At 43.7% G+C, this 11,416-nt stretch overlaps 1 protein-coding gene across 1 annotated transcript in view; it reads left to right on the top strand.

Annotated features, from left to right (window-relative positions):
• The first annotated feature begins 5,612 nt into the window (after nt 1-5,612).
• FBXO22 (F-box protein 22) overlaps nt 5,613-11,416 on the top strand; it is a 34,437-nt gene continuing 28,633 nt past the window's right edge. Inside the window, exons 1-2 of the mRNA XM_033920680.1 lie at nt 5,613-5,811; nt 9,129-9,261. Coding sequence (XP_033776571.1) covers nt 5,714-5,811; nt 9,129-9,261 — 231 coding nt within the window. The 5' untranslated portion in view covers nt 5,613-5,713. The remainder of the gene's footprint in view (nt 5,812-9,128; nt 9,262-11,416) is intronic.

Here is an 11,416-nt window from a genome sequence, read left to right as displayed (position 1 = left end):
AAATTGCAGTTTTGGAGAATCGGGGAACTTTTGAAAAAAAGGTTGGCAAAAAATCCAAGATGGCCACGATATTTTCCATACATAGTAAATATTAAAAATGGTGATTTTAGGATTTTTCAGGTGGGGGAACATAAAGAAACCTTGAAACCTGCAAAATTAAGACACCCCCCCCCCCCTTCCCGAGTTACCTCACAAGCACGAGTTACCGGACTTTACTCACTGTGACCTGTGCTGAAATGCTGGAAATTTGCCGCAGTTCTCTCACAGTAGCTAGAATCAGAGAACCACTGCCTAGAATGCCTCCATGATACTGATATTCAGGCTGCCAGTCAGACTCCATGCCTGCTTGCACCTCTACCCCTACGGACTGACAGCTGGAGGCATGGAAAACAGCCGGCACCCTACAAGACACCACCGAGTCTCCTAGGTATGCTCAACACCCATGCAAAAGGACAATTGAGAATATTAAACAGGAGACAATAATTGTGGCATTAATTCAGCTTTGTCCCAAGTTTACTTGTAACCTGAAATGTAGGAAAAAGAGATTATTTCTATAAGTTTTACTAAAGAACTTTATAGGTTGAATAAATGTCATCTGCATACACAGATAATTTGAATTTTATATTATTAACTTGTATTTCTTTTATCTGTGAACATTTTTTAATTTGAATTAAAAAGAGCTTCTAGATAGAGCTAAGTTAAATAGTGGATATCCATGATTAGTACCTCTATATACAGCAGGGGTGTCCAACCTTTTGGCTTCCCTGGGCCGCATTGGCCAAAAAAAATGTTTCTGGGGTCGCACAAATGTGCAAACGCTGCACCAAGTCAGAGGAGGGAGCTGGCAAAACGGTAAACACCGGAGCAGCAGAGGAAAACACTGAATCATCCTCGACCGGGGCCACACAAAATACTTCACGGGGCTGCAGGTTGGACACCCCTGATATACAGTAAAGGGGTCTGATAATTCATCATTGGCAGCTATTCTTGCTGAAGGAAATGTATTTATCAGTTTGATTAACATTATATATGATTTAAGGGAGATTAAAATTATAGACGGCAGGAAACAATTCTGCTCTACCTGGTCAAAACCTTTTTTCTTACTGATGCGAACTGCTAGTAAAGCTTCTTTTTTTTGACTGGGCAGAATGGATTAAATGAGAGAATAATATTGTATTGTCTATCCAAATCTACTCTTTAAAAAAACTTGGTCTGAATGAATATGTGAAGATATAACTTTATCAATACTTACATTTCATGAACAAGAATCAGTGCTGTGGTACTTAGGCTATGTATGTGAAAAGGAGCTCAAAGTGTTCAGAGCAAAAGAACCTTCAAATGAGTGTTAAGTTTTTAAGAATTTTAGGAGTCTGTTAAAGTAGTTACGGGGAAATTTGAGCTCAGCTCGGCCCCCCTCCTGAACACTCTTACCTTTGTAGCTGCTATGTGTGGCCCTGTCAGTTCATTTATTTGCCTATCGCTTGTTTCCAGCTCTGAGCCACAAGCCCAAGAGAGTAAGAAGCCCCAGTATATGGCTCAAGCCAGAAGCAAGTGGCGGCAGCCCCTTTATCTACCGTGTTTCCCTGAAAATAAGCCCTAGCATGATTTTTGGGGTATGACTTAATATAAACCCTACCCCTGAAAATAAGTCCTAGTTGTAGGCAGCTGCACTTCTCCCTGCTGTGCAGCCACACCACTGAACCCCTGCTGACCCTCCACCCTTCCCTCTCAACCCCTGCTAACCCTCCACCCTTCCCTCCCAACCGATCCCAACCATAAATACCTTCTGGCAGAGGAGTGTTGGGCCAGCAGCCTTCTTGCTGGGGCCTTCTGTGTGATGAAGCTGTGGGGCTTCTTCATCCGGTCAATCTGGCCTCCAGGCAGTACCTACGCTTCATGATCAATCGTTGTCATTACCAATACAAGGCCTTCGGTCTTGCCTCCTCTCCAAGAGTGTTTACCAAATGTCTGATTGTGGTGGCTGCCTTTCTACGTTCCCACCACCTTCAGGTGTTTCCTTACCTGGACAATTGGTTGATAAAGGTCAATTCATCTCAGACAGTACTTCAGGCCACCACCCAGACCATCCTGTTTCTTCAATTTCTGGGGTTCGAGATCAATTTACCCAAATCTCATCCCATCCCCACTCAGAGACTTCAATTCATTGGAGCGGTCTTGGACACAGTCCTCATGAGAGCGTTCCTGCCATCCAACCGTCTTCAAACGCTTCAATCTCTATGTCAGCAGGTGCTTCCACAACGTTCCATCTCTGCCAAGCAAATGATGATACTCTTGGGTCATATGGCCTCCACAGTTCATGTCACACCCTTCGCACGTCTTCACCTGCGCACTCCTCAATGGACCCTAGCTACCCAGTGGTCCCAAGCGATGGATCCTTGCTCACGTCACATATCTGTGACATCATCTCTTCGTCAGTCTCTACAATGGTGGTTGATATCCTCAAATCTCTCCAGAGGTCTTCTCTTCCATCTACCTCCTCATCAACTTATCATCACCACCGACGCCTCCCCTTACGCCTGGGGAGCTCACTTGAACGAATTCCAAACTCAAGGACTTTGGACAGCTCAAGAAATGAAGCATCACATCAATTTCCTGGAACTCAGAGCGATGTTTTATGCCCTCAAGGCCTTCCAACATCTTCTCTTTCCTCAAGTCCTCCTGCTGTGCACAGACAATCAAGTTGCAATGTACTACATCAACAAGCAGGGTGGGACAGACTCTCGCCTCTTGTGCCAGGAAGCCCAGAAGATCTGGGCTTGGGCCGTAGATCACCATCTATTCCTGAAAGCTATCTACATTCAGGGAGAACAGAATTCCTTAGCGGACAAGCTCAGCAGAATTCTCCAGCCTCATGAGTGGGCACTCGATCCTTTCACTCTGCAGTCCATCTTCGCTCAATGGGGCACTCCTCAGATCGACCTCTTTGCAGCTCCTCACAATCACCAGCTGCCCCTATTCTGCTCCAGACTCTACTCTCCTCACCGTCTGGCAGTGGATGCATTTTTCCTCGATTGGTCCAATCTGTTCCTGTACGCTTTCCCTCCTCTGCCTCTCATGTTAAGAACCTTGTTCAAGCTCAAGAGGGAACGAGCCACCATGATTCTGATTGCTCCAAGGTGGCCCAGGCAACATTGGTTCTCCCTTCTACTTCAACTCAGTTCAAGGGAACCCTTTCTTCTTCCACTGTTTCCTTCTCTGCTTACACAGCATCAGGAGACCCTTCTACATCCCAACCTCCAGTCTCTGCACCTGACAGCTTGGTATCTCTCGGGCTGACTTCTCATGATACTCTTTTGTCTCAGCCCGTTCGTTCCATTCTGGATGCCTCCAGGAAACCGGCCACTCTGCAATGTTACCATCAGAAGTGGACACGATTTTCTTCCTGGTGTCTTCTTCATCATCTTGATCCCACTTCCCTGGCAGTGGAGACATTGTTGGATTATCTGCTTTCTTTGTCTGACGCTGGCCTTAAGTCTACTTCCATCAGAGTCCACCTCAGTGCTATTGCTGCTTTTCATGAGCCGGTTCATGGAAAACTTCTCTCAGCAGATCCCTTGGTGTCCAGGTTCATGCGGGGTCTTTTCAATGTGAAACCACCTCTTAAAGCCCCTCCTGTAATCTGGGATCTCAATGTGGTTCTTTCCGCCTTAATGAAGCCTCAATTTGAACCTTTGGCTACCACTCCTTTCAAGTTTCTCACTTGGAAAGTACTTTTCCTTATTGCTCTTACCTCTGCCAGGAGGGTCAGTGAGCTACATGCACTAGTTGCAGATCCACCTTTTACGGTCTTTCATCATGACAAGGTGGTTCTACGTACACATCCAAAGTTTCTCCCTAAGGTTGTCTCTGAATTCCATCTCAACCAATCCATTGTTCTGCCTGTCTTCTTTCCGAAACCTCACTCTCATTCTGGTGAACAGGCTCTGCATACTTTGGACTGTAAGCAGGCTCTAGCTTACTATTTAGAGCGTACTAAACCCCACAGATCAACTCCCCCAACTCTTTCTGTCCTTTGATCCGAATAAATTGGGATGTCCTGTTTCTAAACGTACGTTGTCTAATTGGCTTGCAGCGTGCATTTCATTATGTTATGCTCAGACCGGACTGACACTTGAAGGTTCTGTCACGGCCCATAGAGTTCGAGCTATGGCAGCATCTGTAGCTTTCCTCCGTTCCACTCCTATTGAGGAAATCTGCAAGACTGCTACTTGGTCCTCAGTTCATACTTTTACATCTCGCTATTGTCTGGATGCTTTCTCCAGACGGGATGGACACTTTGGCCAACCTGTGCAAAATTTGTTTTCCTAATGGCCAACCTTCCCTCCATGCCTCTTTTTGTTAGCTTGGAGGTCACCCATCAGTCAAGAATATGCTGCCTGCTTGTCCTGGGATTTACAGTTACTTACCGTAACAGGTGTTATCCAGGGACAGCAGGCAGATATTCTTGCGTCCCACCCACCTCCCCGGGTTGGCTTCTTAGCTGGCTTATCCTAACTGGGGACCGCGCGCCTCTGTCGGGCGAGAAGGCACTCGTGCGTGCGGCCTACTAGAACTTTCCAAGTTCTTAGAGTGCCAATCACTCTAAAATTGTCCGTACCGGGGCTCCGTCGGTGCCGTCACCCATCAGTCAAGAATATCTGCCTGCTGTCTCTGGATAACACCTGTTACGGAAAGTAACTGTGCTTCATGGTAGGCAGGGAGTGGTTGGGAGGAAAGGGGGGGGGGTGGCAGTTCAGCTGCGCTGTGGGGTGCTCAAGGGTTGTGCATGAGAGAAGGATGGATGGAAGCTGGGCAAGGGTTCTGCTGCACAGGGGGCTGGGAGGGATAGAAAGATGCTGCAGAGGGAAGGCACGAGGGGATGGGTGAGAGAGGAGGAAAGATGTTGCACATGTGGGGGAAAGGAAAGAATTGGGGTGAAGGGTGAGATAATCATGTACATGAAAAAAATAAGCCCTACCTGAAACTAAGACCTAGTGCCTATTTTGGGCCCCAAATGAATATAAGACACTGTCTTATTTTCGGGGAAACACGGTAGCTGGCGGGGCTCGTCATTCCAGCCAGTGAAGTTATGCCAAGTGCGCCCGCACGTGTGGGCTCGCGTGCTTGAACAAAGTTCATTGATACACATCTACCAGCACAGCACTGGGCATGCGCAAAAGAGAAGGGCTCAAAGCAAAGATTTAGCATTTATGCCATTGCCACGTCTACCCACGAAGAAATCAGAATAAACTGCAGAGCTAACATTAGTGTCAACGCCAGCTTTACGTGCAGCTAAAGAAATTCGGTTGGTCCCAACGTGACTTGCTGGGAATAACACACATTTGCTTATCTTCCTAACTCTCATTGTATAAGGCGGAAAGGTTGAATTCTTCCCTTCCCTGCCCAACAACTCTCACTTACCTATCAATAACCTTCCCTGTGCCAAGTAACAAACCGGTACACTCAGCTAGGACTTCGTCGGTGCAGGGTAGGAAAACATAGGCGCATCTGCAGCTCGCGGAAATTACAAGACAAAGCCAAGTGAGCGTCTGCCGTCTCCATAGTTACGAAAGGGCTCCACCCTGCGGAAGTTTCCCCATGACGTCATCACGCTGGGCGCCCGCTCCGGCAGCGCAGCTCCGTCGGAAGACGTGACCATCAAGGGTGGCTGCATCTCCCTCGTTTAACCGCTGTGGAACTGTGTGACGGGAGGATGAGCTTCAAAGGGGTTTATGTTCTGGTGAATCTAGCTGAAGTGGTGGAACGAATTTTGACCTTCCTTCCCATCAAATCCTTGTTGAAGGCGGCTTGGTAAGTGGGTATGAGAGGGGAAAGGAGACTACCGTCAGGTTGTAATGCTAAATACAGGTACAGTATATAGTTTTCTGAGTTAAGGCCAAAAGCTTTGCAGAACGAATACCCCCTCCCCCAGTTCAACAAGCAAGTTATCTACTAAGGGCTATGGAAGCGACAAACCTATCATGGTGATGTGTCAGTTTATCTCATGCACATTAATTATGGACAACCTAAAAATATGACTAGCTTGGCTGTAAGAGTTGAAGCCCTAACTTCTGTTACAAAAGTCCATGCACAACATTAATTGCTAACAATAAAAACACCCTTTATGAATGTTGCATAAAGCTAAATAGTTTAGAATATAAAATTCATAACTTCAGGGAACATGCCATTTAATTTACCTTTCCTCCTGCGAAATACCTAAAATGGATAGTGGACACTAATACCCATTTAAGATATTATTTTGCAGTGGGAATGGTGAATTGAATTAAAAGTTGTTTTACAACTCAGAACTTGATGTACCTTATCATAGTTTCAGAAGGTAGTAAAAATGTCCTAAGAAAGCACAGTTTCCAGGAGCGGAGAAACATCTGGCAGTGTTGGATGTTAGATGCTCCACAATACAGCTTTCACAGTGGGGCAGGGAGAATTTGGCGGCGGTGGCTTCAGTGGAGGGGACAGGCAGGGAGAGAGGAAGAAGAAAAAGTTGGATTCATGGAGGGACAGATAGAGATGTTGGTTGGGGAATGGAATGAGGTCTGGAGGAAAGGAAAGCATGCAGGAGGCAGAAAGAAGGGAAGAAATATTGGATGCACAGTCGAAAGGAAGTGCAACCAGAGACTCATGAACTCACTAGGCAACAAAGGTAGGAAAATGATTTTATTTTCAATTTAGTGATAAAAATGTGTTAGTTTTGAGAATTTATATGTGCTATCTATATTTTGCACTATATTTGTCTATTTTTCTATAGTTGTTACTGTTTTCTATAGTTGTTACATATTTTAAAGTCATCTGACTTGATCGCTTTGATAAAAACCTGAATATAAATGATAATTAACATGTTCTCTTCGTACAGTGTGCTTTGTGTTTTTATAATTTTGTGGTTACCATTATGTATTAATAAGATTGTATTGTGTGTATATGAAAAATGGATGGAAGAAATTACATTTCAATTAGTACTATTATTTTGGGGGTGGAGTCAGGAGCAGAGCTTGGACGAGGGTATTCGGTTGGTATTTGTTAAGCTTAGGGGGTACTTGGATTTAAAAGGTTGAGAAACACTGGTTTAAACCGGCAACGCTGATAGGGATGATCTCTGAATCCCTCCAGGAGTTGAAGCTGGAGATTCCTCAGGCATCGGCTATGCAGTGCTCATTTATGAGTAGCACTAAGCCACAGTTGTCTTGTTTTTCATCGCATTCCGACATCGCAAAAATGCTTATGAATCACTGGGAGATGCCAGAAGGACCACTGCGGGTGGCCAAAGCTGTGACCAAGCTCTATCCAATGAATGCTGCATTTTAATCAGGTGTTTGTTTCCCCAAAGGTGGATTCTCTGGTGGCGCAAGTTATCAAGTGCACCTCTTTTCCTAGTGAAGGTGGCGTGTTGTTGAAGGATACCCAAGACTGCAGGATAGATTTTATGCTCAAAAGGATATTTACCTCCGCAGCCTCTGGTTTGAAAGTGACTACGGTGGCATCATTTGTCATCCGAACCTGTCACTCCAAGTTGCACCATGATCTGGACACTGTTGTGGACAAAGATCTTCCATTTTTGATTACAGATGCCTTGTATGGCCTTTTCAAGGTTGTGAGCAAGCTGTCGGCTTACTCTCTCTCTCTGCCCATAGGATGCTGTGGATTCAAAAGTGGTCAGGTGATTTTAAGAGGCAGTTACTTTTTTTTAAGGCCTGGATGACCTTATGGCTAGTGTACAAGACCATAAACCAAAATTCTTGCCAGACAGCAGGCCTCAATCCTTTCGGGGATCATGGCATTGTACTTTTTGTGTCACCAGGTGATACCACTAATATTCTGGAGGTTCCTCAGGCCAGAGACCATTTCCAAATGCCGGAAAAAGATTTGGAGGGGCTAGGTGCCTGCAATTATCAGGAGCCTGCTCTGTCCCTGCCCCAAAGAAGCAGTTATGACGCCAAGCTGACGGCTGAGCCTCCCCACATTGAAGGGAGGCTTTTGCCATTTTTGGAGGTATGGGCAGAGATCACCACAGATCGCTTGGTGCTGGACATTCTGCAGGAGGGGTTCAAACTCGAGTTCTGTCATCCCCTTCTGGATCTTTTTCTGGACTCTACAGCGGGGAAGCCTGAAAAGGCGACAAAGGTCAGAAATTGCTGGATATTGAAGCAATGTTGCAGAGGCATATGGGCTCAATATACTTTATCATGCCAAAAAGAGGCTCTGAGGACTAGAGACTGATCCTGGATCTCAAAATGGTGAATAAGGCCCTCAAAATTCCACGGTTCTGAATGTAAACGGTGAGGTTGGTGATAGCATCAGTGGCACCAATGGATTTGACAGAGAGGCCTATCTGCATATTTCCATTTTTCCAGAGCACATGAGTGATGGTGATGGTGGTGGTCACGACCCACCTGTGCAGAATAGGCATTCAAGTCTTATTTGTACCTGGACAATTGACTCACCAGAGCCCAGTCCAAATCTGAGAGACACCAAGCCCCTTTAAAGTCTTTTCACTCATCATTATTTCAAACACTTGGGCGTTTGAGGTCTTTTTCTAGTTTGGCTATGATATAAAATAAATATCAGTAGCAATATGAAACCGATACAATCATATCCATTGAAGTTTTACCTTCAAACTGGGAACCTTCCCACGTTTTGTGAGAGGCGGGCTCATTCTGGGAATTCTTTCTGCCCCACTGTTCAAGTCTTCAGCCTTGGTTTGAACAAACTATAAAATCTATCCTTTTAAATCTGATGGTGACATCTAATGGTTAGATACAGTAAGTTATTATGCTCCGTTTCATTTGAATGTTCAGGAGCTGATCTATTCAGATTCCCCTTCCTCTCTCCACTGTATATCAGAGACATGTACAGAGGCAGTATACACATATTTGCATGCATTTGTATAGGAGTTGGAAAGAACTAGTAACTCAAAAGCAGTACAACATCTCTGACTTTAAGACACAATGAAATACTATCCAATGTTATTGTTATGCTTAAATAATTTATTTGTATTGGATTACAAGAATAAGGATGTGTAAAATTCTGTCTATAACATAGATTAAGCTGCTTTATCTAGAAATATCGTGTATACAATTACATTTGCTTGGATGTTAATTGTACAAATTTTTCAGTGTGTGCCGGTTATGGAGAGAGTGTGCTCATAGGATAATGAAGAGCAGGCAAGAAGTGGCTTGGATCTCTGCTGTTGGGCCCAGCGCATCTGACGGACATGCACTGGTCTGTGCAATTGCTCATGAACTGCAGGCAAGTAGTTTACTGTCTTTTTCACTTCTTATTTTAAAGGCTGCACAAGCCTGGTTTAGATAATGAATCAATTTTAAATGTTTCTATTCTGTCAGAACAAGTTGAGGTACAGTAGAAAATATTTAATAGGAGCATGCATTTGTTAGCATACATTCAGTTCACTGCACAATCTAAAATTTAGTGAGTGCTAAATTGATGTAATGCATGCTAACAAGTTTTATGGTATTATCTGTGACTAAACTGCGTACTAGACATGAATTTTTGTTTACATTTTATTAGAGCTTTTTCTGCCACTTCTTATACATATTCTGCGGTATGTGCATTTCCTGAGGTATCAACTGTTTCTGCAAGAAAGACATTCCCGTCTTCTGTTCTTTTACAAATACATATAACAGGATTAAGTTAACAATTTTACCCTTTAGACATATTGTACATTGCTCCATTTCTCAGTCATACACTTTATTCAGCAGTTTCCCTGCAACATCTGCTCTGCTGGGTGGATTCCTACTTCATTAACATGGTCTCAGACCATATTAATGAAGTAGGGTTTTCAATCAGACGGAAAGAAGAGTTTGTTTCATAAACCAACTGGGCAATTTTTTTTTTTTTTATCAATACCTTTTTTTCTAATCTCTTTTTTATTGCAAACTTATCTTTGGTGGTTCCTGGATGGTTAGAATTTTTTTTTCTTTTAGGTGATATACTATAGATAAATGATGTATAGGATGTGACTGAAACAAAAAACAACTCGGAAATGTGAAAAGCCAATAATATTGAAATAAACACTTTCACCAATGCAATAGAATGCAATGTCACAAAGATCAGTGCTGCTGCAGTTTCAATATAGGGAGTGTCAAATGACTGGAGGAAAAAGCCTCAGATTAGAACCCTTCCACCACCACAATGGTGGTCCAAGGTGGTCAGGCGAACACCTCACTGACAAAAAAACCTCCAGACTAACTCCCAATAATAGTAAACTTGAAGCAGGGCTGTTGTGCAAAAGATAGAGGAAAAATCCACTTATCTATTTTCGATCGGTACACCAACGATGGCCAGCGTTTCACATATCTGCTGCCTCAGGGTGTAGAACAATCCGATCACACTGAAACCAGAATTAAAGCAAAGCTTTAAAGTCAAAAACTGGACAGTTGCACGGCTTCACAAACTGAAAAAGAAGCCATAGGGACATACCTTTAAGCTGGACGCAAACCGCATCTCAAGATCAAAAGATGGCTGCACCGCGACTGTACTGGGATATTTATAGCACTCCCGGGTGACAAACCCGGAAGTGAATACATGGCAAGAATTAATGCTGCGGTGGTAAATGCTGACACATGAAAAAAATTAATCAAATGTTACTGCAAAGGCTGGTACGTAGAAGAAAAATGATTTTATATATACCTTAGTGTATAGCATGAAACGTTAGTAAAATATACTCCATTCCAGTTTAGAATTAAGTCCATCTGGTTCCTCGCTGTTTAATCTATGGATCCACTGTTGCTCGGCACACAACAGACATTGCTGTCTATCCATATTCCCCTCACTAATGTGATCTATCACACAACATTTCAAATCCAGGAACTGATGATTTTGTTCTAGACAGTGGGTAACCATAGGAGCTTGTAGTCTATTATTATGTATACAACTCTTGTGCTCGGTGACCCGTGTTTTAAAGGGACGAGTAGTTTGACCAACATATATCATTGGACATGGACAGATGAAAACATAGACCACAAAAGTAGATGTGCAAGAAGTCCTGTGTTTCAATTGAAAAATCTGATTAGTGAGCGGATGAGTAAAAACTTCTGAGAGTTCTTGAGTTATGGTACAGGTGGAACATTTTCCACATTTAGAATGTCCAGTTGGTTGTGTTGTTGACAGACAGGGGTCCATTATGTCAGATGGACTTAAATCGATCAAAACCGCCCTATTCGAAAAATTCACGGACTAAAATCGTCCCCTCCCGCACTAGGACTCCCCTCCCTTTAAACGCCTTTCTTTCTTTCTCAAGATGCCCCTCATGTACTCAGATATTCGCTATCCATAGTACTCCAATTCAAATGGAAGTTCTAAAGAAATGCTCAGTTACTCATTACCCATTGAACCCCAATCTGTACTTTCCCCTCTTCACTATTGTATTATATTTAGACTCATT

The sequence above is a fragment of the Geotrypetes seraphini genome, chromosome 14 (genome assembly GCF_902459505.1).
Source record: "Geotrypetes seraphini chromosome 14, aGeoSer1.1, whole genome shotgun sequence".
Taxonomy (NCBI): domain Eukaryota; kingdom Metazoa; phylum Chordata; class Amphibia; order Gymnophiona; family Dermophiidae; genus Geotrypetes; species Geotrypetes seraphini.
Note: the sequence above shows the minus strand (reverse complement) of the source record. Positions and strands in the feature narration are given on the sequence as shown.